The sequence below is a fragment of the Tamandua tetradactyla genome, chromosome 9 (assembly GCF_023851605.1).
Source record: "Tamandua tetradactyla isolate mTamTet1 chromosome 9, mTamTet1.pri, whole genome shotgun sequence".
In the NCBI taxonomy this organism is placed as follows: Eukaryota; Metazoa; Chordata; class Mammalia; order Pilosa; family Myrmecophagidae; genus Tamandua; species Tamandua tetradactyla.
The window spans coordinates 8,771,650-8,797,764 of NC_135335.1; the positions used below are offsets into that span (position 1 = coordinate 8,771,650).

The 26,115-nt window shown below is 51.3% G+C and overlaps 1 protein-coding gene and 2 pseudogenes across 2 annotated transcripts; 1 reads left to right on the plus strand and 2 right to left on the minus strand.

The window, feature by feature from the left end:
- Positions 1 to 340: 340 nt before the first annotated feature.
- AP5B1 (adaptor related protein complex 5 subunit beta 1) lies at positions 341 to 10,051 on the plus strand. Of its 2 annotated transcripts, none has more exons than XM_077115693.1 (3): positions 341 to 592; positions 7,194 to 7,364; positions 7,461 to 10,051. In XM_077115693.1, the coding sequence occupies exons 2-3, from the start codon at positions 7,215 to 7,217 to the stop codon at positions 9,960 to 9,962; spliced, it is 2,652 nt and encodes an 883-aa protein (XP_076971808.1). In that variant the 5' UTR covers positions 341 to 592; positions 7,194 to 7,214; the 3' UTR covers positions 9,963 to 10,051. The 2 variants fall into 2 exon arrangements, with proteins under 2 accessions (XP_076971808.1, XP_076971807.1); XM_077115692.1 differs by lacking the exon at positions 341 to 592 and adding an exon at positions 6,796 to 6,840.
- Positions 10,052 to 19,327: 9,276 nt separating this feature from the next.
- On the minus strand, positions 19,328 to 19,796 carry LOC143645849 (cysteine and tyrosine-rich protein 1 pseudogene; annotated as a pseudogene).
- Positions 19,797 to 21,462: 1,666 nt separating this feature from the next.
- LOC143645850 (charged multivesicular body protein 4b pseudogene) lies at positions 21,463 to 22,310 on the minus strand (annotated as a pseudogene).
- Positions 22,311 to 26,115: the final 3,805 nt, after the last annotated feature.

Here is a 26,115-nt window from a genome sequence, read left to right on the forward strand (position 1 = left end):
CGGCGGTGTGTGTTGGTGGCTGGGGCGGGGGGTGGGGGGAGTGATCCGATCTAATTATCTTGGAGCGTCCCCGGGAGCGACGGCGCATGCGTTGGGAAATAACGGTGACAACCCACCTATTTGTTACCTGTCGAACCGGTTTCCAGTCCGCTGCCGGGGAGGTGGCCTGGCGGAGCGCCGGGCGGGCGGGGGGGGGCGGGGGAGGGGAAGGAGGCGAGCTCAGGGCACCCCGCACCCAGTACCCGAGCGCCCAGCCGGCCCGGCCCCCGCCCCGCCCCGCCCCGCCCCGCCCCGCCCCGCCCCGCCCCGCTCCAGCCGGGTGTGTAAGCGTTTGCAAGCGGGAGTTTCGGAGGGAACAGGGGAGGGGAAGGGAGGGGGCAACGTTATTTGCACCGGGTGCTCGCACGCTCGGCGGGTGATGAAATGAAACTCGCCCGACTGGGCCATCCTGGCGCGCCTGGGGCGCACGGGGAGGCGCGGAGCCGCCGGGCGGGAGCGGGCGGCCCGGCCCACACTTGTTGAACCGGGCCTGGGCCGGGCGTCCCTGGATCCCAAAGGCTTGGCTGAGCAATTCGTGGTGTTCAGCCCTGAGGTATGTGCTGGGCGCCGTGCAGGAAGGCACGCGGGGCCGCAGGAGCGCTCAGGCCGGGGCGCGGGGAGGCGGGGCGCGCGCCGCGCAAATGCAAAACTGGAAGCGCCGAGCCCCGCGGCAGGTCTTCTGGCGGCCCAACCGCAGCGCCGGGGCCACCGAGAGCCAGACCCGCAGAACCCCTCATCCTTCTTGCAGACGGCCGGACTTCGGGTGCAGCGAGGGGTGGTGGTGGTGGGGAATCTGGCACGAGAGAGCTGAGGGCGGAGGATCCGTGAGCGGCAGGCGCAGCCGCCTGTGTCCCCGCTGCCGCCACCGCAGAGAGCTCACCTCCGGTCCGTTTCCTTCCCACAGCCCACCTTGGCCGATGTCCCACCCCCACCCATCCTGATCAGCCCAGGCCCCCAGGCCCAGCTGGAGGGATGCCCACCCTTCCTTAGGAGCCGGGGAGTGCTTGGTGCCCTCCAGGACACACTCTCCTGAGAGCTGTGGTTACCCCAGGGCGAGATGAATTCAGTGAATGAATGAATCTTGCGCCAGACCCTGACTTGGGCCATCCTGCAGTAGGCGGGTACTGCGACAAACCCTTCCCCATGACCCTGGACTCAGGAGGTGGCCCTTCTTGTCAGGGGAGCAAGGCAAATGTCTACAGGGCAGGTGGATGAATGCAGGGGGTGAAGACAGCCAGTCCAAATACCCCACTTGTACGCAGAAACTTCCATGCAACGTTCGGGTCGAGGCCCGGTGCGGGAGGTAATTTTTGTTGATGTCTCTCACTGCTTTATCTCCAGCCTCTCCAGCTGTGTTCGCCACATAGTAGGTGCTCAGTAAACGTTTGTGGAATGACTGCGTGTCCCATTTTTCTTGACTCATGTGACCCTTTAGCCTTTCATTTTCCAGCTTTTGATAGAGCATAGATCCAGAGCACATTTCTTTATTATAAGGGAAGCAATACTGCCAGTTCAGTGACAAAAGGCAAGTAACACTGGCTGTCGGGGAGGGTGGGGAGGTTGGGGACCGTGGAGAACAGGCCTCTCCAAGGGGGTAGACCCAATCAGTGCTCTTCGGGTACAGAAATCCATCACGGCCACAGCTTTCCATTTTTCCAAGAGAAACTGGAAATGTGGATTTGTATGTGAAATCTACCAATTTTCAAAATGCCATTTCAATTTTTTTTATAAAACACAGAATGGCTCAAAAACAATGATTTTCGAAGTATACTTCAATAAGTAGATACAGAGAAAATTTCAGAGTTTGTTATGGGTTACCATTCCACTATTTCAGATTTCTCCTTCTAGCTGCTCCAAAACACTGGAGGCTAGAAGAAATTTATTTTTATGCGTGCGAAAAACAAAACAACTTTCTGCGTTAGATGTGACCCACAAACTGCCCGTGTGTATGGCCAGTGGTTTATGGGTGGCTCTGGAGTGACATACATGTGACTTTGCTCCACGAAAGCAGGGACCTGCTCTGTGTACCCAGCGCTCTGCACAATGCCTTCATTCATTCATTCGTTCATAAGGAATGTCACTTCATCCATTCCTTAACTCATTCAGCAGAAATTTATTGAGCACCTACTATAAGCCAGGCACTGTAGATTCTGTGATGCAAGGCATACAAAGAAATAGGCAATTGCTAGTGTGCTGCAGATCCTTTAAACATGATGGAAGGTGGGTGGGGGTGCTGAGATCACAGTGAGAGGCAGAAGCCAGGCAGAGAGCGAGGAAGCTCACCATCAGCAGAAGGAACAGCTGGTGCGAAGGCCCTGGTGTGGGAATGAGCCTACTGTGTGTGTGCGATGGACAGAATCATGAACGTGGGGAGAAGGGAGGGTATAGGAGATGAGGCTGAAGACATGGGCCAGGCTACATCATGTGAGACTCAGTATAGTGGGAAGCTGTGGGGTTTGGAAGCCATATGGCCTGCTGCGGAGAGAAAGGAGTGTATCTGTGTGAGTTAATTGGGGGTGTGTGTGTGTGTGCAGGGACAGTGTACATGAGAGTGGCAGCAGGCCAGCAGGGAGTCTACTGCAATAGTCCCAGTAGGAGATGACGGTAGGCTGAGCCAGGGTGAAAGCCAATTCCAGGTGTGTTCCAAAGGTAGAACAGACGTCTCTTTTTTATTTCTTTAAGCGTTTTTTTATTGTAAAATATAACATTTATACAAAGGAAAGAAAGAAAAAACAATGATTTTCAAAGTATACTTCAATAAGTAGATACAGAGAAAATTTCAGAGTTTGTTATGGGTTACCATTCCACTATTTCAGATTTCTCCTTCTAGCTGCTCCAAAACACTGGAGGCTAGAAGAAATTTATTTTTGTGCATGCGAAAAACAACATAAATACCAGAAAGCAATAAATTTCAAAGCGCATCACAAAATTAGCTGTAGAACAGATTGCAGAGTTTGGTATGGATTGCAATTCCACCATTTCAGGTTTTCATTTCCACCAGCTCTAAGATACTGGAGACTAAAAGAAATGTCAATATAATGACTCCGCAATCATTCTCGTTTGGTAAACCCTATCTTCTCTATATAACTCCACTATCACCTTTGATCTTTCTCCCACTCTTTAGGGGTATTTGGGCTATGCCCATTCTAACTTTTTCATATTGGAAGGGCCTGTTGATAATATTGGATGGGGGATGAAATTAGTCGATGTTCTGGAGAGGCTGGCCCTCTGCATTTCAGGACTTACCTTGCCCAGGTAAGAGGTAGTAGGTTTCTGGAAGTAGTAGGTTACCCTAGTGCATGGAACCTTTGTAGAATCTTATATAACGCCCTAGGTGTTTTTTAGGGTTGGCTGGAATGGTTTTGGTTGAGCTAACTTTTGCAAGAGGATCCACTGGAAGACAGACAAGGTTATGATATTCTAAGGCCAATCTTTTTTGGCCATTAAAATATTGTAAGTAGGGGAGTTATATGATTGGATTTACCTTTTAGAAGTTGCATGAAATCGAACAGAAGTCTCTTGTTGGTATGGTGGACATGGGGTGCAAAGAAAGGAGGAGCTCAGCATGATGTGGAGGTTTGGGACTAAGCACTTGGCTGGGTGGAGGTGCCAGCTACTGAGATGGAGAGGCTAGGGGCTGGACAGGTGGTGACGGCAGGGGAGATGGCGATTGTTTGGACTAGTTAAGACTGAAATGTGCATTCAGTGTCCATGCTGGGGTGGGCTGCTGGAAAGCAAGGCTGGAGTTTCAGGGCAGGGGCAAAGCTGCAGGTAGAAATTCGGGATGTGCCAGCATCTAGATGGTTTCCAAGCCACGGGCCTGTCTGAGTGTGTCAGGGGTGGGGTGGGGGTGGGGGTGGGGGTGGGGTGGACAGGGTCTCAGGCCGGGCCATGCCTATCTTTCCAGATTAAGAGAATGTGGCCGGCAGTTTGAGCTCAGAAGTTTTAGGGAAGCCATGGAGTAAAACGCATGCTTCTGCCTGGACAGCCTAGGACGTCTCCAGCACTGGCAGGAGCCGAGAAGGGCCCTTTGCCTGTTGCACTTTCCACTGTCACAGACAAGAGCGCGAGGCCCCATCTCAAGCACTTTTCTTACATTCGCCCTTTTAATCTAAACAACAGCCCATGAGGGAGGTACGAATCTTAGCCCCTATTTTACAGGTGAGGAAACTGAGGCTAGATGCAGATGGGGAAAGATGAGGGGGGTGCAGCACGTGGGCAGAGGCTCCCCTGGTGGAGCTGGGGGGTGGCTGGGCGTAGGGGAAATGGGAGAGCAGCGTGGCCACGGGTCCAGCTGCCAAGCTGCTCTGGCATCACTTTAGCTCACCCTCACCGTCTCCGCAGCCCTCTCGTCACAGATTGGTGGCGGCCAGGAGCTAGGAATGGGAGTGGGGGTGGACATGGGTGTGACTGCTAATGGGTATGGGGTGGTGAAAAAGGTTCGGGAATTAGAGATGGTGTCCAGAGCACCAGCCTGAATATACCGTAGTCCACTGAATGGTACATCTAGAAGGCATGCATTTTATGATACGTGAATTCTACCTCAAAGTTATTAAAAATGGTGTTATAAAAGGAGTCTCCTGGCCGCCACTAATCTACTGTGTCTCTAGGGCTCTGCCTAATGTTCTTTTTAGAGCTTCCTGATAATCCCAGAAACTGAAGCTCTGAGGATGGAATTAATTGTCCCGCCCATCTCACAGACAAGAAAAACTGAGGCTCAGGATGACCTGCCTGTTTCCATGCCTGTGTCCAATGCCTCCCCAGAACTAGGCTGTACGGGGGGAGGGTGGAAGCTCAGCAGGAAGGGAAGGGACAAGGTGTGGGCACTGAGCAGGGGGCTGCTCTCCGGGGTGGGCCTGCTGCCTGGGGACTCGGGGACACCCTTGCCCACGGTGTTGGCAGGCTGAGCTCACCCCTTGTGTGGGACCAGCCAGTGGCTGTTGGCGAAATCCCCCGATTCCACCTCTTAGGACCTGTGTCATTTGGGGCAAATGGCTGGGCCTCTCTGGGCCCCCTGTCCTCATCTGGTACCTATCCTGGGTTGCGGTGATTTGATGTGGATGTGTTTGTCCCAGCCTCAGGGACATGGCTGGGTGCCCCCGCCACCCCCCCCCCCCCATGAGTTCCCTCCCTTCAGACACTTGGCCCCAAGGAGCCAAGGTTCAGAAAAGCTGGAGGTCGGCAGAGGCTGAACTGGGGCCAGAGCTGGCGCCTGGCTTCCGGGGCCCTTTGAAGCCGGCCTCCTCCACCGCAAAAAGGGGTTTAATAACCACTTCTCCCGCCCGGGGAGCCGAGAGGGCTGCACACGTGCAGTTATCAGCACCCGCTGGACCTCAAGGACCGGGAAGCTAGACAGCCTTCCCTCTCCTGGGCTGCTCTCACCCGGGTTGTGTTTTTCATCTGAGGGTTAATTACCCTGGCGCCCCACCCACTACCTCCTGAGCAGAGTCATCACTCCCATTTTATAGACAGGGAAACTGAGGCACGTAGAGGGAAGTGGTTTGAGGCTGCCGCCTGTGAGTCAGACGTGGAGCCAGCACCAGGGCCCAAAGGAGCCGGGACCCGGCCTTCCGGCTGGACCTGTCCCTCCGGGTGGGCCCATGCACCCTGGGCACGGGCGGCCCAGACATCCTCCTTCCCGGTTCTCCTTACCCCACCCCAGTCCCTGCCAGCGGGGGGGAAGGGGAGATGAGATGGCAGCGGCTGGCATGGGGGCTTAGACCAGGTTCATCTTCAAGACCCGCTGATTAGAGCCAGAAGCCACAGGGCGGGAGGCAGGGTCTGGTGGCCCGCGGGTCTGTGCCCTGCAAACCCGCGATGAGTGGGGCGTCTTCGGTGGAGAGCTGCTCCGTGAGCCTCTGAGTGTCCCCCCACGAATTCCCAGGGTCGTCCTCTAGAAGTGGAGGGCTGGGTTCTGGTCCTGCCTGGCCCCAGGTCTGGGAGGAAGGAGACCATTCCGCTCGCGGGCCGTGGCTTCCCGGGCCGTGCCCCGCGCCCCGCGCGGCCCGCCAGGCCCTGCCCGTCCGCTCGGCCCGCGTCGGGGGCCCGTTGCTTCCGGGTTTCCCTGCCCGTGGCCCGAGCCCGGCGGCCTGGCCGCGTCCGGCTGCCGCGCCCCCTGCCGGCCGCCTCGGGCCGAGGTCAGCGGTTCCCGCCCGGCCTCGACCCCGGCGCCGGCTCCGCGCCCCCAAGCCGAGCGGGACTGGCGGGGGGGGGGGGGGGGGGGGGCCAGGCCCGGCGTCGGGGAAGCCAAGCCAAGCCCCGCGGCGCCCGCCCGACCGGTTCCGCAGGGGCCGCGGCGCGCACTTCCTGCGGGCGCCCGGGGCCGCACCCTGCGCTACCCCCAGCGGCCACCCTGGGAACCCGGGCCGTCCCCCCCCCACTTGCCCCCCCCCCACGGGGACGCGGCTGGCGCTGGAGGGGGTGCGCCCGGGCGCCGGCGGGGGTCGCGCCGGTAGCCCCCCCACCTCAGCCGGGCAGGCGCTGGCGGAGCCCGGGCGGCGGGGGTTCCGGGGGTCGCAGTCGCGGCTCCGGGGTGGGGGTGGGGCACCCGGGAGTCCCGGAGCCCGGGCCCCCCCCAGCGCCACCGCCCCTGCGCGGGCCTGCGGCGGTTTCGGGGCAGGGGGGCGCCCCGCGCGCGGCGGGACAGTTACTCAGCCCCAGCGAAACCAGCGAGTCGGCACCTGCCGGCCGGGGGCGGGGAAGGCGGCGGCCCCGTTACGGCCCCGCCCCCGCGCCGCCCCGCCCCGGCCCGCCCGCCCCCGCGCCGCCGCCCGCCGGGAAGGAGCCGCTGAGTCAGGCCCGGTGAGAGCCGCCGGCCCGTTACCGCGGGCGCCGGGGGCGCGGGCGGCGCTGCGGTTTCGGTGGCGGCCGGGGGCGGGCGGCCTGACGAGTCCTCGGCACGCACCCCTCGCCCGCCGCCCGCGCCCCTACCCCGCGGGGCCCCCCCGCGACACCCGTGGGAGGGAGGCGCGCGGGGTGGGGGTGGGGGTGGGGGGGTGCCGCGGGCGAGCCCTGCTGGGAGCTGCGAGACCACCCAGGGGAGGCGGCAGCCCCCTCGGCGTGGGCGGGGGCCGGGCGCGGGGCCGGCGGCTGCGGGCGCCCTCTGGCGGCCCCGGCGCGTCTTCACGGCGTGGGCCTCCCTCCCGTCCACGCAGGCGTCCGCGTGCCTGGCCGCCATGGGGCCGCTGAGCCGGGAATCCTGGGCCCAGCGCCTCCGGGCTTTCCGGGCCAGCCCATCCGCCTTCCTCGCAGGCCCCGAGGGTGAGGGTCTGGGCCGTGACCTGCTGAGTGACCTGAGGAGCGAGAAGTTGGGTGAACAGACCAAGGTAGGCCCCTCACGCATCCTCAGCCTTGGGCCTTCTGGTCACCCCAGTCCCCTGACCGTTATCATCACGCTGCTCACAACACCCGTCCCCACCCAGGTTTCTTTGCTGACCCTGGCCTTGGAGTACCCAGCCCTGCTGTGGCCCGACGTCCCTGCAGCCGAAGCTGCTGCCGTCTTCCTCCTGGACACCCTGGTCCTTCTACCCCCACGGCCCTCTGCTCTCCGGCGGCCCCTGCTGCTGGCGGCCACCACAACCCTGGCAGCAGGAGGGGCGCTGGGTCCCGCCTCCGGGGCGTCGGGCCGCCTCCTGCCCCTGCTGCTGGGCCTGGCCTCAGGCCGAGATCTGGGTCGAGGCTTTGGCCCTGCCTCGGAGCAGCACCTCCTGCAGGCCACAGCGTGCGAGTGCCTGCGGGAGCTGGAGAGCTGCAGGCCGGGGCTGCTGGGGGGTTGCCTGGGCCTGCTGCGGGGCCTGCTGGGGCGGGAGGGCCCCGTCCAGCCCCTCAGCCTGCTGCTGGGCCTGGTCCTGCACAACACCTTGGTGGGACAAGCCAGGGCTGGGGCCAGCCTGCAGGACCAGCTCGTGGCTGGCGACTGCTCCTCAGGGGATGTCCGCAGTCCCACCATTCCTTGGGACTGGACGCTAGCTGGGGAAGGTGATGGCCACCTCCAGGCCCAGGCGCCCAGCTGGCCGGCGGCCGAGGAGGAGGAACGGGGCCTTGAAGTGCTCGAGCCCAGCCCCGAGGAGGCGCGGGAGCTGCGGGCTGTCGCGGCCCAGCTCCTGGATGCCTCTTACCTGCTCACTCCTGTGGCCCAGGCCCAGCTCCTCTGGCTCCTGGGCTGGGCCCTGCGGGGCAGGCGGGGACAGCCACCAGCGCTCTTCAAGCCGCAGCTGGTGCGGTTGCTGGGCACGGCCCAGCTGGTGCTGCTGCACGCTGTGCTGGCGCTGAAGGCGGCCTTCGGCGAGGCCATGTTCACAGCCCAGGACGAGGCCTTGCTGCTCCGTCGGCTTGCCCTGGCCGCCCAGCACCCCGCCCTGCCCGTGCCTGCCCACCTCTTCTACCTGCACTGCCTGCTCAGCTTCCCCGAGAACTGGCCGCTCGGCCCCACGGGGGAGGAGGCCGCCCCGCTGCTGCTCGGGCCCCGGCAGTGCCGCGGCCTCCTGCCCAGCCTCCTGCACGACCCGCTAGGTCTCCTGGCCCGCCTGCACCTACTGTGCCTGCTCAGTGTCCAGGGCGAAGAGGAAGAAGAGGAGGAGGAGGTCCAGGCTCAGAGCCCCCGGCGCTACCTGCAGGACCTGCTGGCCGGCGTGCGGCAGATGGCCGCCCTAGAGGGGGGCCCCCGGGCCTCGGCCACGCTCTGCTTCCAGGCCTCCTACTTGGTTGCCTGCTGCCTGGCAGGGGAGCCCGCGGTGCTGAACTCTCTGACCCATGGGCTGGCCCAACTGTACCGGGCCCGGCCGGCGTTGGCCCCCCATTTTGTGGACTTCCTAGATCGAGTGGCCCCCGAGCTGGGGAAGCCCCTGGGGGTGATGTTGCGGCAGGAGGTGGTGTCCAGAGAGGGCAGTGACGGGGCTCTTCGTTGGCATCTGCAGATGTTGGCAAAGGTGGTGGACGGCGAGGCCCCCGTTGCCACCCTGCGCTTCCTGCGGGCGGCAGCTGCCCACTGCAAGGACTGGGGCCTGGAGCAAGCCCTGCTGCGGGTCTGCCGGGCCCTGCTGTGGGCAGGGGGTGGGGGCGGCCTGGTGGACTTCCTGCAGGAGCTGGCCGGGCAGCTGGAGGACCCTGATGGCCGGGACCATGCCCGCCTCTACTACATCCTCCTGGCCCACCTGGCAGGCCCCAAGCTGGGGGTGGCTCTGGGCCCCTCGCTTGCCGCCCCTGCCTTAACCTCCTCGCTGGTGGCCGAGAACCAGGGCTTTGCCGCGGCGCTGACCGTGCAGGAGGCCCTGTCCCCGCTGCGGCTGAGTGTGGGTCCCCGCAGAGCCGAGGGCCCCGACCCAGTGCTGCAGCTCCAGGTGGAGGCGCAGGAGCCGCTCTACTCCCTGGAGTTGCGCTTCCGCGTGCAGGGGCAGCTCTATGCACCCCTGGGCGCCGTCCACGTGCCCCACCTGCGTCCGGGCCGCCCCCTGCCTCTGGCCCTGCCGCTGCAGCCCCGACGCCCAGCCCCGACGCAGCTGCACGTCCAGGCTCTGTACACCACACCCACCGGCCTCACGTGCCACGCCCGGCTGCCACCCGTGACTGTGGACTTTGCCAGCCTCTTCCTGCCTTTCCCGCAGCCCCCTGGGGGGGCCGGGCCGGACTTCTTCGAGGAGCTCTGGGCCTCCTGCCTGCCGAAGGGCGCCGAGAGTCGGGTGTGGTGCCCACTGGGGCCGCAGGGGCTCGAGGCCCTGGTAGCCCGCCACCTGGAACCCTTCGTGGTGGCGGCCCAGCCCCCCACCAGCTACTCCGTGGCCATCCGCCTGCCCCCGGCCTCCAGGCTGCTGCTGCGGCTGCAGGCGACACCAGCGGGCGGGGTGCCCGTGGCCCTGCGCACCGACGACTGGGCTGTGCTGCCCCTGGCCGGGGACTTTCTCCGCGGGCTCTCAGCCGCCGGCTGAGCCCTGGGGCCCCTGTAGGGGGCCTAAGCCAGGCTGCCCAGAGCCCGGGCACGCTCCCATGCCTTTTTCATAAAAGCAAACAGAAGCCACCCTGCGTGCACCTGGCTTGTTTCCTTTTGGGATGGGGGAAAACGGACCCAGGGAAAGCGTCCAAACTAATCTCTTTCTACCCGGATGCACCAGGAGTCTCCAGAATCCCCACCGAGGGAATGGGAGAACGAACATCCTTCTTTCTGCTCTCCAGGGAGGGTCTGACCTTGCCCAAGGCCACCCAGCAATTTGGGAACGAGGCTGGAGCTGGCGCCTTGTTCAAATCCCAAAGTTTGCAGGGTCCCTGCCCCGGGGAGCTCAGGCTAGATAGGGTGGTGGGCTGCCAGCCAGAAAGAGGGAGGAGGCTGGAGAGGCCAGTGCCTCCTTCCTTGACTTGGCAGGCTTCCCCAGGCCATTGGGGACAGCTGTGGGAGGGGCCCGCTGGCACTGTTTGGGGACTGTAGGACCCAGGCTCCAGCCAAGCTGGCCTTTCCTACCCCCAGCTCCTAAGAAACCCAGTCCGCTTAGGAATCACCACATGCAAGAATTAGACCCATTTTTCCAAACATGCAAGACACTGCAGAGACAGATCTATTGAGGCCAGTTCTGCCGCTGTCACAAAGCTGGTGTTTTCTCTGCGTGTTGCCTCATTTAATCCTTGCGACAACCCTGCCGAGTCCCGCACAGATGAGGAAATCTGGGGGCCAGAGAGGATGAGGGACGTGCTTACGGTCACTCAGCTGGTTGGTAGCCGTGTTTTGTCATCCGGTGGCAGGTTTCCATCAGCATGCTGCCAGGGTAGAATGCTGCAAGGCCACTGAACACCGAGTCGCCAGCACTCTGCCCTGGGCCTGCTCCCAGCATGCCGAGGAAGCAGCAGCGGGCAGTGGGCCTGGATGGGAAGTGACCAGTGGCTTGGGGAAAGGGTCTCTTCTGCTGCCTCTGCTCCTCCAGGCTCCTTATGGGCCAGTCTTGTTCCTCCTAGGCGGCTAGGAAAGAAAAGAAGGGTCCGGGGGAACTGATAGAGGTGGGAGACCTGCCCCAAGCTCAAGCTCTGGCTGTAACTTGCAGTGTAACCTGGGAAAAGCCGTTGCTGGGTCAGGAAGGGTCCAAAAGAGATTTAAGACAGAAACAGGTGCTTGCAAGGGCTGCAGAAGTGGGGCTCTGGAAGCCACCCCGGGAACCCCTGGTCAGGCCTACAAGCTTCATGGGGTGGGGGACACCCTCCAGTCCAGCGACTTAGCATCCAGGAAGCTGAGCCCGCACACTAAACACAGCAAGGGACTGCCCCCACTCCCTCCTGGTACCCACAAAGGCAGAGACCTGGCACTACCGCTAAAAGTCTGATCCTCCCCAAGCTGGGCCTGCAGGGCGTGTGGCCTCGGCCCCTCTGTCCCCGTCCACATCACCTGGAGTGTATCTAACCTGTGCAAAACTAGCGGCAAGGGCTGCAGAAAGTGTCGTTTCCCTGTTGTCCTCAGAAGCAGAAGGCGGCATGAGCCTAAAATTAAGGTAATCGATCCATGTAAGGACCAGCCACCCATCCCTTTGTCCATCCGCCCGTGCATCCTTCCCGTTTTGTCCACCCGCTCTTCTGGCGAGGGGTACCGGCTGGCCCCCAGCTCCCCCCACCTCAGTGTGCCCCAGTGCACATTCTTATGCGTCCCTCTGTGGACTTGCATGACAGCTCCCCTGGGATACACCCCGGGAGCAGAATTGCCACATCACAGGGCATGCAGACGCTGACGTCGACTGAGCAGGGTCAGTAAGTTTTCAGCTTTATGGGTGGGGATAGAGCCAACGTCTTTTCAAACTCAGTGTCCACACACCATCCTCAGGCGACCCAAAATTCCACCCCAAAAGGGGACACCTAACGTCTTCACCAGTCACTTTGTTCACCTCTGTGGATATTATCAATCACTTGCTCACCAGCTGCCGGGTCTCCGCCTCCGGATGCCCTGGGTCCTTTCCCCATCCCACTGAAGGGGGGTTGGACCTGGCCGGGAGGGCAGCTCTGCCTGAGGAATCCAGGCAGCCTCAGAGCCAGGGCAAAATAGTGCATTGCTGGAGCTCACGTAGGTTTGGGGGCTCTGAACCGTGCAGCCGCAATCTCCCCATGACCCGCTATGACAAATACACTGAACTGTGAAGTGAATCATCAGCAACACGCATTTTGTACGTGGAAAGAACTGGAGAAGGCTACTGATGAATATAGGTGCACACATAAGGAAGAAAGAGGGGTCCTCTTTTGTGTAATGTCCCAAAGACATCATTAAAGCCACCCAAATGAATAATTTTTAGCTCAAATATGTCCCAAATGTTGCATGAGACATTAAACATTCCTTTATCGCTTCTCAGAAGTTCAAATTTATCTGGTCATCCTGTATTTTTTTTCTGTCAACCCTAGGTTGGTATTTGTAACTTTTTTCTTTCCCGACCCCTTCTATATTCCTTTTGCCTTCAGGTTTCTTTACCCTTTGAGGCGCCTCCCACCTTCCCTCCCAAGGGCTCTGAGTCCTCCTGATTCTGGGTGGCTTTAAGCCTTTGCATTATCGCTGGATCTGGAAGTCTCGGAGATGGCCCAGGGGATTCTCTGCATGCGGCAGACTCCTCCCTGACCTCGTGTGGCGGCGACAATTTCACCCTTTCAGAATCGGGATCAGCTGCCCCGGCCAACACGGGGACACCCTGGAGCGGTAGGTTAGAAGGTGTGAGGAGGGCGAAAGGGACAGCAGAGGGCAGTGTTCACTTATAGTTCAGGAGAACCTCCTCGGTGCTTCCCCATCGGGGATGCCGCCTTCCTTCCCTGGGCACTCAGGACTCCAACTAGCGAAGCCAGGAGCTGTAGGGATGGGAAGTAACATTTTTGTGAGATTTCCAGGTAGCAGAAGACCATGGCGGCAGGCTGAGTCCTCATCTTGAGGCACTTCCCCTCAAAACAATATGCAACAAGGAGAACAGACAACCACAGAACTACACAAAACCAAGCTGCAAGTAAACTATATATATGTATGTATATATAAATAAATGCTCAAGCCAAACAAAAGCCAAATTGCAGTGCAGCAGCTCCCACGGCTCCATCCGTGCTACAAAGCTTTGCAGCAAAGATCGAATGAGAGAACTGCAGGGAAGAGAGAAAAGGGGAATTGGCAATGAGGCTTAGGGTTGGTGTAAGATCTTGCCAGAAAGACTAAGTCTGGTCTAAATCTGAAAATACTAAGTTGTGTCTGGATAGGTCAGAGTTCATACTCAGGGAAGGAATTTAAAGGTATGGGTGATTTGAAGGGACAGTCTTTTTAAAATACATATATTCAGGGGAACAAAAAGGCCTAAAGGAAAGGAGAAGCAGCCTTTGGCAGTGGGTATGTGTTCTAGTTTGCTAGCTGCCAGAACGCAATATACCGGAAACGGAATGGCTTCTAAAAAGAGGAATTTAATAAGTTGCTTGTTTATAGTTCTAAGGCCGAGAAAATGTCTCAACTAAAACAAGTCTATAGAAACGTCCAATCAAAGGCATCCAGGGAAAGATACCTTGGTTCAAGAAGGCCAATGAAGTTCAGGGTTTCTCTCTCATTTGGAAGGGCACATGGCGAACACGGTGTCAACTGCCAGCTTTCTCTCCTGGCTTCCTGTTTCATGAAGCTCCCCAGGAGGCGTTTTCCTTCTTCATCTCCAAAAGTCACAGGCTGGTGGGCTCTGCTTCTTGTGGCTCTGTCGTTCTGCTCTGCTCTCTCTGAATCTCTCTCAGTCTCCAAAATCTTTCCTTTTTTATAGGACTTCAGAAACTAGTCAAGACCCACCCAAATGGGTGGAGACATGTCATCACCTAATCCAACTTAACAACCACTCTTGATTAAATCACATCTCCAGGGAGATGATCTGGTTACAGTTTCAAACATACAGTATCGAATAGGGATTATTCTGCCTTTATGAAATGGGATTTTGATTAAAGCATGACTTTTCTAGGGGACATACATCGTTTCACACCAGCACTGTATGGAAAGGGAAGCAAATGGGGAAATTTTATGGTCTTGCAAGACAAAAAACAACAGCAATAAAACCCCTCCCCCATCCTCAAAATAAACCAACGAACACACTAAGGCATCTATGTCACCTCCCTTTGTAGTGACAGAGGGACGGTGGCATTAAACTAGGAATCCTGGGAAGCATCCCCCAAACCACAAAAATGAACAATAAAAAATTAACAGGTCTATACAGAGTTACTGCAAAAAATCAGAAAATGAATTTCATTACATATCAACCAAGGAATAGTCATACACTCAAGAAGCAAAAGAAAGGTGTAAGACAATACTCCAAACGGAACTCAATATACTCAACACAAGCATTTGCAGATATGAAGAATCACCTTCAATGAGCAATTTTAAAGCAAAAAACCAAAACAGATAAACGCAGAAAGAAATGAAAAGAAAGTTGATTGAATTCAGGAAAGAAATAGAAGAAACATACAATAATTTTATCTAGAAATAAAGATTAATTATAAGAGGCCCAAAGGAGAAATAGACCCAAATAAAAATTTAATTAAAAAGACGGGAGACCAAAAAAAAAAAAAAAAAGAGAGAGAGACAGGAGACAAGAGAATGAAACTGAGATAAAGAAGTAAAAGGAGTCAGAAGACAGTAGCAGAAATGGAAGACAAAGAAGGAATCACATTCGTACTGTTGGAGTCCCTGAAGAAAAACCAAGCAGTAGTACAGAACTACTATTTAATACCATAATCGAAGAAAACTTACCAGGAAAAAAATCTACACATTGAAAGAACCCTACTGAGTATCTGGGAAAATTAACTGAGTAAATTCCTCCTTTGTAACACATTCTAATAAAACATTAGATTTAAAAGATTTTTTAAAAAATCCATAGGCAAAAAGAGCCAATAACTTCCAAAGGCAAAAGAATTAGACTGACATCAGACTTTTCAAAGCACATGCAACAACAGAGCAGCATTTTTTTTAAGTGTGAGCCAAAGATTTTATATACGGACAAACTGTCATTCAAGTAGCAAAAACAGTTTTCTGACTGTTGACAAATACTTAAGGAATTTTGCACCAATTCTGCACCCATTAGTCTTTCTTTAAATACTGCCAGAGAATGCATTTCACCCAATATAAAAGACTGAGAAATTTTAGCCTTTCATTTACAGTGAATATATAGATCTAAGACTAAAACAAAGGTGGAAATGAGGGGAGATGTATTAGTTAGGGTTCTCTAGAGAAGCAGAATCAACAGGGAACACTTGCAAATGTAAAATATATGCGTCTCACGTGACCGTGGGAATGCAGAGTCCAAAGTCCGCAGGGCAGGCTGTGAAGCTGATGATTCCAATGGAGGGTCTGGACAAACTCCATAGGAGAAGCTTGCTGGCTGAAGCAGGAAGAGAGCCTGTCTCTTCTGAATCCTCCTTAAAAGGCTTCCAGTGATGAGATTAAGCATCACTCATTGCAGAAGACACGCCCCTTGGCTGATTACAAATGGAATCAGCTGTGGATGCAGCTGACGTGATCATGATTTAATTTTATGAAATGTCCTCATTGCAACAGACAGGCCAGCACTTGCCCAACCAGACAGACAGGTACCACCACTTGGCCAAGTTGACATATGAACCTGACCATGCAAATGTTTACATTGTGATAAAGTAGAAAAAATGCAAATAATAGCATGAGAGAAGAAGGGAGAAAGAAAGAGGAAAATAAGTCAAGGTATCTTTCAGCTCCAAATTCACCTTCATTGCCTGCTCATGAAAGTGGGTCTGGGCCCTTTATCTTTCTTTTGCCAGTAACTCATCGTTAAGCTTTGTCAGTAGAGGTCTCTGGAAAGCCATTGCAGGGGGAAGGGGTTTTCCTTTCTCATAGATGTGCTCCCCAGGCAGCCTTCTGAAGCTTCTCCAGAACCCAAGCGTTTTTGAGTATCAGGCGCTTCAGTATACACACACAAAATACACGTAATTATAAAAGCTTCTGATAGAGTTGAGACCAAACAATTCAGTTGTATTGATACATAAATGGATTAACTCATCTATTTAAAGAAAAAGATTTTAAATTTGGCTCAAATGTCTTGGCCCAACTGTATGCTTTTACTAGAGCATCCACACTTAAAACAATATGATTCAGAAAGGGTAAAAGTAAGGGGATGGTTTCTGTAAACCCTTAAAAAAATACCCAGGGCTCTATCTGAGATGCTATAAAAGATTAACTCACTAAGTTTATTTCTTAGGAACCTAAAACCTGCAGATGGTTCCTAGGCTAGACAAGTGCTGAAATACAGAGTTACCATTCTTTCTAAGAGCATCAACCAATTCCATCCCCCTACCCCATACCCCTTTTCAACGTGAAGAAGTTAGAAGGTCATTGCACAAATATCCCTAAAGATCGGGAGAAGGATCAAAGGAAAAGGAGGAGTTGCAATAGAGAAGATAGGATTTAACAAATAAGTATGGCTACTGAATCATTATATTGATATTTCCTTTTAGTCTCTCTTATAGTTTGCAAGCTGCCAGAATGCAATATACCAGAAATGGAATGGCTTTTAAAATGGGAACTTATTGAATTGCAAATTTGCATGTTCTAATGCTGTGAAAATGTCCAAATTAAAGCAAAGCTATAGAAATGTCCAATCTAAAGCATCCAGAGGAAGATAAGTTGGTTCAAGATAGCCGACAAAGTTCAGAGTATCTCTCAACTGGAAAGGCACATGGCAAACATGGCAATGTCTGCTAGTTTTCTCTCCAGTCTTCTTGTGTCATGCAGCTCACCTGGGAGTGTTTTCCTTTCTCATCTGTAAAGGCCTCTGGCTACATGGGCTCTCGTGGCTCTTTCCAAAATGGTTTCCTCTTAAAGGGCTCCAGTAAGCAACCTCTTTTGTTGCTCAGAAGTGGCCTCTTTCTCAGGGCCAGCATGGCAGGTGAGCTTACTACTCTTCCCCTATGTGGGACGTGACTCCCAGGGCTGTAAATCTCCCTGGCAACGTGAGACAGAACTCGCGCTATGAGCCAGGACCCGACATCAAGGGATTGAGAAAGCCTTCTTGACCACAAGGAGGAAGAGAGAAATGAGACAAGGTAAAGTTTCAGTGGCTGAGAGATTTCAAGCAGAGTCATGAAGTTATCCTGGAGGTTATTCTTATGCATTACATAGATATCCCTTTTTAGTTTATAGTGTATTGGAGTGACTGGAGGAAAGTACCTGAAACTGTTGAGCTGTGTTCCAGTAGCCTTGATTCTTGAAGATGATTGTATAATGATATAGCTTTTACAGTGTGACTGTGTAATTGTGAAAACCTTGTGTCTGATGCTCCTTTTATCCAGGGTATGGACAGATGAGGAAAAAAAACGTGGATAAAAATAAATAAATGATAGGTAAGGCATATGGGATGTATGAGTTTTTCTTTTTTCTTTTTTTTTTTCTGGAGTGATGCAAATGTTCTAAAAAATGGTCATGATGATGAATACATAACTATGTGATGATAATGTGAGCCACTGATTGTACACCATGTATGGACTATATGTGTGTGAAGATCTGTCAATTTAAATAGTTTTTAAAAAGACCTCACTGATAATTTTTCAGTTATATCAATGAAACTGTAGTTTATGACTTAAGACATTTTTGTTTTTGTTTTGCATGGGCAGGCACCGGGAATTGAACCTGGGTCTCCAGCATGGCAGGTGAGAACTCTGCCTGCTGAGCCACCGTGGCCCACCCAAGACGTTTGTTTTGATTGTTTTATTTCATAAAATTCTTAATACTGTTTTTAGGTTTCATTGAATTATGGTGATGATACTAGATTAAACCTTTTTTTTTTTTTTTTTTTTTGCATGGGCAGGCACTGGGAATCAAACCCGGGTCTCTCCGGCATGGGAGGTGAGAACTCTGCCTGCTGAGCCACTGTGGCCCACCCTAGATTAAACATTTTTAGTTTAAGTGCAAAATGGCAGAAAAATCTCATCTATTCTCAATATTTGCTCACTGTACAATTTTTAAATACATGAAAGAATACAAATAAAAATATTTGCTGCAAGTAAGGTCACTTGCAGCAAAACATGGCACATTATAATTATTTATTGATGCTTTTATTCTTAAAGGTAGGCACTGCACAATATTTGCATTTTGCTCACATGTAACTTTTTTATGTCAATATGTTAACCATTCCATCAACTGTATAAGTTTTCCAAAGGGAATAGATTATCAAAAATGTTATGAAAGATCTGTCTAAACTATATCAGAATGGAATGCCACAGAAAGGAATCTAACTTCCTTTTCTCCCCCTCTCACTGCTTTTTGTAAGTCTGTTCTATCTCTTCTTCATGGTCCAGTTTTGAAATTTCACTCCTTGATATAAAATCTAGTGGCAATATTTGGTTTTATATATTTTGCTCTGAAGAAAAGTGTTTGTTGCCTGTAGAACATGATATAACTTTTTTTAACTTTGTCATAATGCACTAAACAAAGTCAGATAATTTTTAGGTGGCAATAGCTAGAATTAAAGAGTTCTTGGCTTTAGGCAGCTGTTGAGTCCTTCTGATCCTATTTTAACTGTCCGATTAAATGGATACTATTCAACTATTCCTGTAATGTTCATCATGGAGGCAATGAAATTCACTTCAGCCCTACCTAAAACATGAACAGAACTATTAGGGTCTGAAAGACCCATCTGCTATTTGGTTTAGGATTCCTTTCTATACCTTTTCTCTTACTAGATAGTCAGCCAGGTTTTGTCAGAAAAGTCTTAGTAACAGGGGGCTTCACAAAGCAAACGTCATCAGTGAGGAAGCTCTAATTGTTAAAATGATCTTTTGTATACTAAGACCAAAGTTCCCTCCCTGTAACTTCTAATCAATGCCTCAAACAGTACAAGGCTGTTAGGCACTCCAAATGCATTGAGCAATGAATGAAAGATTGAACCGTTCTAGTTCTGCCATTAAAAGCTACATAGAGTAAAGTTTTTTCTGCAAGCCAAGTTACTCCCTGGTCCTACGCAAAAGTCTTCTCTTTCTGAGGATTGATATTGCTATTTCATACACCTATTCTGTAATTACCTGATTCTCAAATGTTTTACCAATTTTACTCTTCTCTGAATGTGCTTAATTAAGTTGACCAGGAAATCTCTTAAAATGTGGTCCCAGAGAACCAAGCATTATGTTCCAGGAAGGTTAGCTCTGAGCAGGATAGAAGCCCTGGATCTCTTAACCTGGACATTCCACCTGAAATAGTGTCTGACTCACAAAGAATTCTCTTGAGTACTTTTTTTCCTGAATGCTTACAAGTAGAGGCATTTTGTTCTGGGCAAGACCATTGATGGGCACATATTCTGCTGTGGGAGAGGAATTATTTCCATGAATTTCCAGGATACAGAATGGGTGGAGAAGGCTGTGCTGAAGCCTGCAGTGTAGAGGAGAATGGTGGAGGCAAGTCTGCAGAGTCTTCCTTCTCATAGTCGTAACTAGAGGGGGTGGTGCCACAGGATAGGAGGAGATGGTGTTGATGTGGGTGGTCCTGATGACGCCCTCCCAGGTCCTGTGGCTGCTTTTCATGCACATGCAGATGCAGGTGGCAATTCTGGCTATGACCCTCATGATGAATAGGATTCCAAAAATCACAATGCTGGCAATGGCAGTGCCTGAGGATATTGTCAATGTGGGCATAGTAGAAGCAACAGAAGGGTGTGGTTCCATCACAGCAGTAAGATCTGCAGTCTCTGCTGTACTGAGCAAGGCAATTGTCTGCGATAGATAAAGAACAGGATCAACTTTGGAAGCAAGATCCCTGGAAGCCCTGGCAGCCTTGGTGCATCCATCCAAGCCAGTGGCTGGAAATTGTGCACACTGATAGACGGGTGGGTGGACTGAAGAGAGGGCTGGAGCCAAGGGAGAGCCCAGAATAGGGAGAAGCTGGAGGGGATAGAGGGGATGGAGGGTGGTCAGATGGAGTGAGCAGCAGTCCCTAGAGAGGGCATGGGTGGGGCTCCAGCCATTGCCCAGGGAGCCTTGGAAGGAACTCTGGGCTGTCAGGGTGTGACTCCATGGACCTGGGGTACATTGGCCAGGGCCAGGCTATTCTGGGCACAAAGTCTTTTTTCACCACCATGCCCCATTTAAAAAAAAATTTATTAATTAATTAAAAAATTAAGAAACAAAATAAAACATCAACATACATAATCAGTAATTTACAATATCATCACTTAGTTGCATATTCATCATTTCTTAGAACATTTGCATTAATTCAGAAAAAGAAATGAAAAGACAATAGAAAAACAAATAAAATGAACACAGGAAAGAAAAAAAAAGATTATACTACCATACCCCTTACCCCTCGCTTTCATTGATCACTAGCATTTCAAACTAAATTTATTTTAGCATTTGTTCCCCCTATTATTTATTTTTATTCCATATGTTCTACTCATCTGTTGACAAGGTAGATAAAAGGAGCATCAGACACAAGGTTTTCACAATCACACAGTCACATTGTGACAGCTGTATCATTATTAAATCATCCTCAAGAAACATGGCTACTGGAACACAGCTCTACATTTTCAGGCAGTTCCCTCCAGCCTCTCCATTACTTCTTGAATAACAAGATGATATCTACTTGATGCATAAGAATAATCTCCAGGATAACCTCCAGACTCTGTCAGCCATTGACAATTTGTCTCATTTCCCTCTTCCCTCTTTTGGTCAAGAAGGTTTGCTCAGTCCCTTGATGCTAAGTCTCAGCTCGTTCTAGGGTTTTTCTCAATCCCTTGATGCTGAGTCTCAGCTCATTCCAAGATGTCTGTCCCACATTGCCAGGAAGGTCCACACCCCTGGGAATCATGTCCCACGTAGAGAGGGGTAGGGTGGTGAGATTGCTTATTGTGTTGGCTGGAGAAGAGAGGCCACATCTGAGCAACAAAAGAGGTTCTCTTGGGGGTGACTCTTAGGCCTAAATTTTAAGTAGACTTGACCTATCCTTTGTGGGGTTGTTTCATATGAACAAACCCCAAGACTGGGGGCTGAGCTTATAGCTTTGGTTGTCCACACTGCTTATGAGAATATCAAGAATTCAACTTGGGGAAGTTGAATTTCTCCCCGTTCTCACCATTCCCCGAAGGGGGCTTTGCAAATACTTTTCCCCTCACTGATCGAATCACTCTGGGATTCATCGAGGCATCACTCTGGACAAACCAGAAAAATCTCATGTCCTACCTGAGATTCCGAGTACTTCTGCATGCCCCATTTTTGAAGGACAGTTTTTCTGGGTATAGAATTATTGATAGGCAGTTTTTTTCTCTTTCTATCATATTTTCATTTCATCTCGTTTTTCACTTCCATGTGTTCTGCTGAGAAATTCACACATAGTCTTATTGAGCTTCTCTTGTATGTGATGGATTGCTTTTCTCCTGCGGCTTTCAAAATTCTCGAAATTCAACATTATAAACAGCAGGCACCCCCCCCACCCGCCCACCCCCCATCCATCCCGCTGGGTGCAGACCATGCTGTGCAGAGTGAGGGGTGATGCGGCCCTACTGCTTTGGAGTGAGAAAGAGAGCGATTGGCAACCTGCCTGCACTACATCCTGCCTGCCCCATATGCCCACACGCCTGCTCGCTGCTGCAGGCCTCCAGCGTCTGTCTGGGCCCAGCTTGAGGCCAAACCAGTTACATGGATCCAGCCCAGTTCTCCAATTCCTTCATGTTGTCATCTTCCTCTTCCTTCTTCTTGGTTGGTTTTGATGGTAGGGCTATAGAGGGACCATTTGGTAGAGGAACTGTTTCGTGTCCACTGATTTCCAGCAAATTCTTGTCTAGTTCTTCTTGTTCTAATTCCTCTCATTCTGCCATGAGCTCATCCTCATCAAATTCTTCTCCAAACCCTACAGGTTTGGAAATAGCTGTGGAAATCTCCTCTGCAAGTTCTCACTGGTCAGCAATGTCCTGCATTAACTCATCAACTTTATCGATGTCCATGTTGTCGTGGGCAGCCGTCATGGCCTTGGCAGCATAGCCCATGTTCTTGAGCACCTCAGTGTTGCTGGTGGCGTTTTCCAGGGCCTCCCTCTGAAACTCGATGGTGGACAGTGTACCGTCGATCTGTGCCAGCTGCTTCTGGTACCTCTTCTTGCGCTTTAGTGCCTGGAGGGCCGTGCGCTTGTTTTTGGTGCCGTGCTTCTTGGCAGCCGTCAGTTCCTGCTTGATCTTCTTCTCCAGGAACTCCTGCTTCTTGCTTAGCATTTCCTCCGTGTCCCGCAGCCGCTGGATGGCCTCCTGGGGGGTCGGGCCGCCCTTGCCCGCCGTACCCCCTCCAGCCCCGAACAGCTTCCCGAACACCGACATGGTTGTTGCTCGCCGCGCGGGCCTGTGCTGCCCGCTCCGGCTCCGCTCGGCTCAGCTCCGGCGCCCGCCTCCGACTCCGTAGCTCCCGGCCACCACAGGCCTCGCCGCCGCCTCCGCCCCGCAGCTGGGCTCAGACGCGCCACCTCCCACAGGCCCCCACCCCTTTATTTTCTTTTGTGTGTAGGGCCTGGCAGGTTGTCAGACTTTCCTATGAAGCCTCTAGGCTCTGTGTTTCCCCTGTCATGCCCAGCACATGGCACTTCTCTGCCCACAGCTTCCCACAAGGGTAGGGTGATTCTGTGCCTTTAATTTGAGCAGCCTCTCCCTGCCAGCGTTGTGGTTAAGACAGAGGCTAAGGTATAGGGTAGGCTTAGATCACTTCTATTTTCCAGCCCCTGGGGCCCGAATTCCCTGAAGGAGGGCTGCCACAGGAGCTGGGCCCCATCCCCGTTTCCTTGGGGAAGATACATCCTTTAGGGAATTGTCCCCATTCACCCATTCACCTACTTACATTGCCTCTCAGAGATGTCTTAATTCCTCCCTTGCCTGGGGTAGTGCTGAAGTCTAAGAGGGCCAGCAGTTCTATCGAATGAGCTGTTAAGAAGTTAAAAAAAAAGGGGGGTGGGGAAGGGGGAGCATTTTCAGAGGCAGATCCCAGCTCCCCGGGTTTGCCAATCAAGAGCTGGAATTAATATTTGGCTCTATATATGTCCCCAGGCTCTATACTCCCTTTACTTTGGGTCCAGCCCTTTTCCACTATTTTGTACTGTCCTACTCAAAAAGCCTCTGTTTTGTTTTTCTGTCAGCTTGGCCCCTCTCTTCCAGGGCAAAAACTCTCAGCTCCTTTAGTGTTTCTCCAGGTTTATCTGTGCTCTGGGTCTGTCTTCAGCAATCTGAATTTGTCAATTGATTCCACAATTGGAGCTTGGTTGAGCTAGCTTCCTGCTACCAGTAAAATCTGTTTCCTTTTCCCTTGGAGAACCAGCCTGCCATGCCCATTGTGGTGGTGGTGGTGGGGTGCTGGCCTCCATGGCTTGGGAGACTTACAGTTATGTGTGGGGTCTCAGCTGTTCCACCCTTTCCAGACTGGTGCACGCTGTGTGTCCAGTCATTGATGTCCCTGAAACAGCTGTTTCATACAGTGTCTGTCTATTTACTAGCTGCTCTGGAGGATGAACTAAATTTCACACCTCACTATGCTGCCATCTTGCCCTGTCCCAGTCCAAACTTGGACTTTTTAAACAAATAATGCTGGGACAACTGAGTAGCCATCTGGAAGAACTTAAAATTAGATCATACTTCATACTATACACAAGAATACGTTCCAAATGAACTGGAGATCTAAATATAAAAATGGAGCAATACAAGTACTGGAAAAAAAACCTGGGTAAATTTTTCTTTAATTGTACCATAGAAAAGTCTTTCTGACTATGACTCAAAATCTACAGGCAAGAAAGAAAAAAAGGAGAGATTGGTCATTTCAACTACCTAAAAATTTGCATGGGAAAAATCACCATAAACTATGTCAAAAGACGACTGAATCTTCAGAAAACCTCCTAGAATTAATAGGTGAGCTCAGCGAGGTTACAGGATACCATTACTACACCCCAAATCAATCACATTTCTGTATACTGACAATGAACATGTGGAAACCAAAGTGAAAAACAGAAAACCATTTATGATCACTCTGCCCCCAAAATGAAATGCTTAGATATAAATGTAATAAAACAAGTACAAGATCTTTATGCTGAAAATTACAAAAAAAGAACTACAAGGAGACCTAAATAAATGGACAGACATATCACACCCATGCATTGGAAGCCTCAACACAATAAAGATGTAAATTCTCCCCCAAATGATCTGTAGGTTTAATGCAATTCTTATCAAAATCCCAGCGTTTTTTAAATGGACATAGAGAGCTTATTCTGAAACTTATTTGGAAAGGCACCAGGCCTAGAATAGCTGAAACAGTGTTAAAAAGAATAGTACAGTGGGAATAACCACTCTACCAGGATTAAGACCTATCTAGCTATGGTAATCCAGACAGCATGGTAACGGTGCAGGAAGCGACACATAGATCAACGGGACAGAATAGAAGACCCCAAAATAGACCCACACAAACATGCCCAGTTTATTTTTGATAAAGGTGAGAAAGCAGTTCAATGAACAGCTTTTAATTTAATTTAATTTTTTACTTTTCACTTTGAAATAAAAATTTTATTTTTTTACCTTTTATTTTGAAATATTTTTAAGCTTTTTTTTTTTTTTTTTTTCATGGGCAGGCACCGGGAAATGAACCCGGGTCTCTGGCGTGGCAGGTGAGAACTCTGCCTGCTGAGCCACCATGGCCCGCCCTATTTTTGAGCTTTTCAAGTTAGAAAAATAATACAAATCCCATACAGAGAAATCCAACATACCCCTACCCCCCACCCATACCCAGATCGACCAATTTTAACATTTTGCCACATTTGCCATATCATTCTATCATCTATCTCGCTAGCTATCACCTGTCTGTCTATCCATTTTCTGAACACTTGAGAGTAGGTTGTATATATCATGCTCCTTGAACCCTTACTAGGACTTTGTACATTTCCTAAGAACATGGATATTCACTTATGTAACCACCTTAAGTGCAGTTATCAAGTTCAAGAAATTTAACATAAATTACATTAAGTCTATTATAGTCTATATTTCAATTCTTTCATATGTTCCAATAATAGCTCTTTGAGCCTTTTCTCCTCTCTTGCTAGATCCATTCCAGGGTCACGTGTTGCATTTAATTGTCACTGACTCTTTAGTTGCACTTTCTATACAAACACACACATATTTTTTAGTTATGTCCACTGAGAGGGCCTTGAAGCAATGATACTCAAGTAGCAATGGACACACCTAGTTCCCTCATTCTCCAAACAAAAGAAATTAGGGCTGCTTGTATAAATAGTTGGTTCCAGAGCTAGGTAAGGAAAATACAAGGTAAGATGCAACATTTTGTGATGCCAGAAAGTAAGGAAGTACTTAATAAATGATGGGCCCAGAAATAAACATACGTCTGCTTGGTTTTCGACCAGGATGACAAGATCATTTAATGGGGAAAGAACAGTCTTATTAACATATAATGCTGGGACAACTAGATATCCACGTGGAGAAAAATGGACTTGAACCCTTGCCTCACAGTATATACAAATATTAACTCAAAATGGATAAAAAATATACGTGTAAATGCTAAAACTATAATATATTTAGAAGAAAACATAGGCATAAAACTTTCTGACTTTGAGTTAGGCAATGGTTTCTTAGCTACAAACCTAAGAAAAAATAGCTAAATTGGCCTTCATTAAAATTTAAAACTTTGTATTTAAAGGGCACTGTCACAAATGTGAAAAGACAACCCATAGAATGGAAAAAAATTGCAAATAATATATCTGATAAAGATCTAGCATCCAGAATATATAAAGAATTCTTACAACTCAATAATAAAAACAAATAACACAATTTAAACATGGAAAAAGAATTTAAATAGACATTCCTCCAAATAAGATACACAAATGGCCAATAAGCACAGGAAAGATGCTCAGCATCATTGGTCATTAGGGAAATGCAACTCAAAACATAATGAGATGTTATGTTCACTTCTGGGCCAAGATGGTGTCTTAGCAATGTGCTCGTTTTAGTTCGTCCTCCAGAACAACTACTAAATAACCAGGAACAGTACAGAACAGCTCCTGGGGCCACGTCAGTGGCTGGACACACAGTGTACCCCAGTATGGACCAGCTGGACCGGCTGCTAGCCCCCCCTCAGAACTGT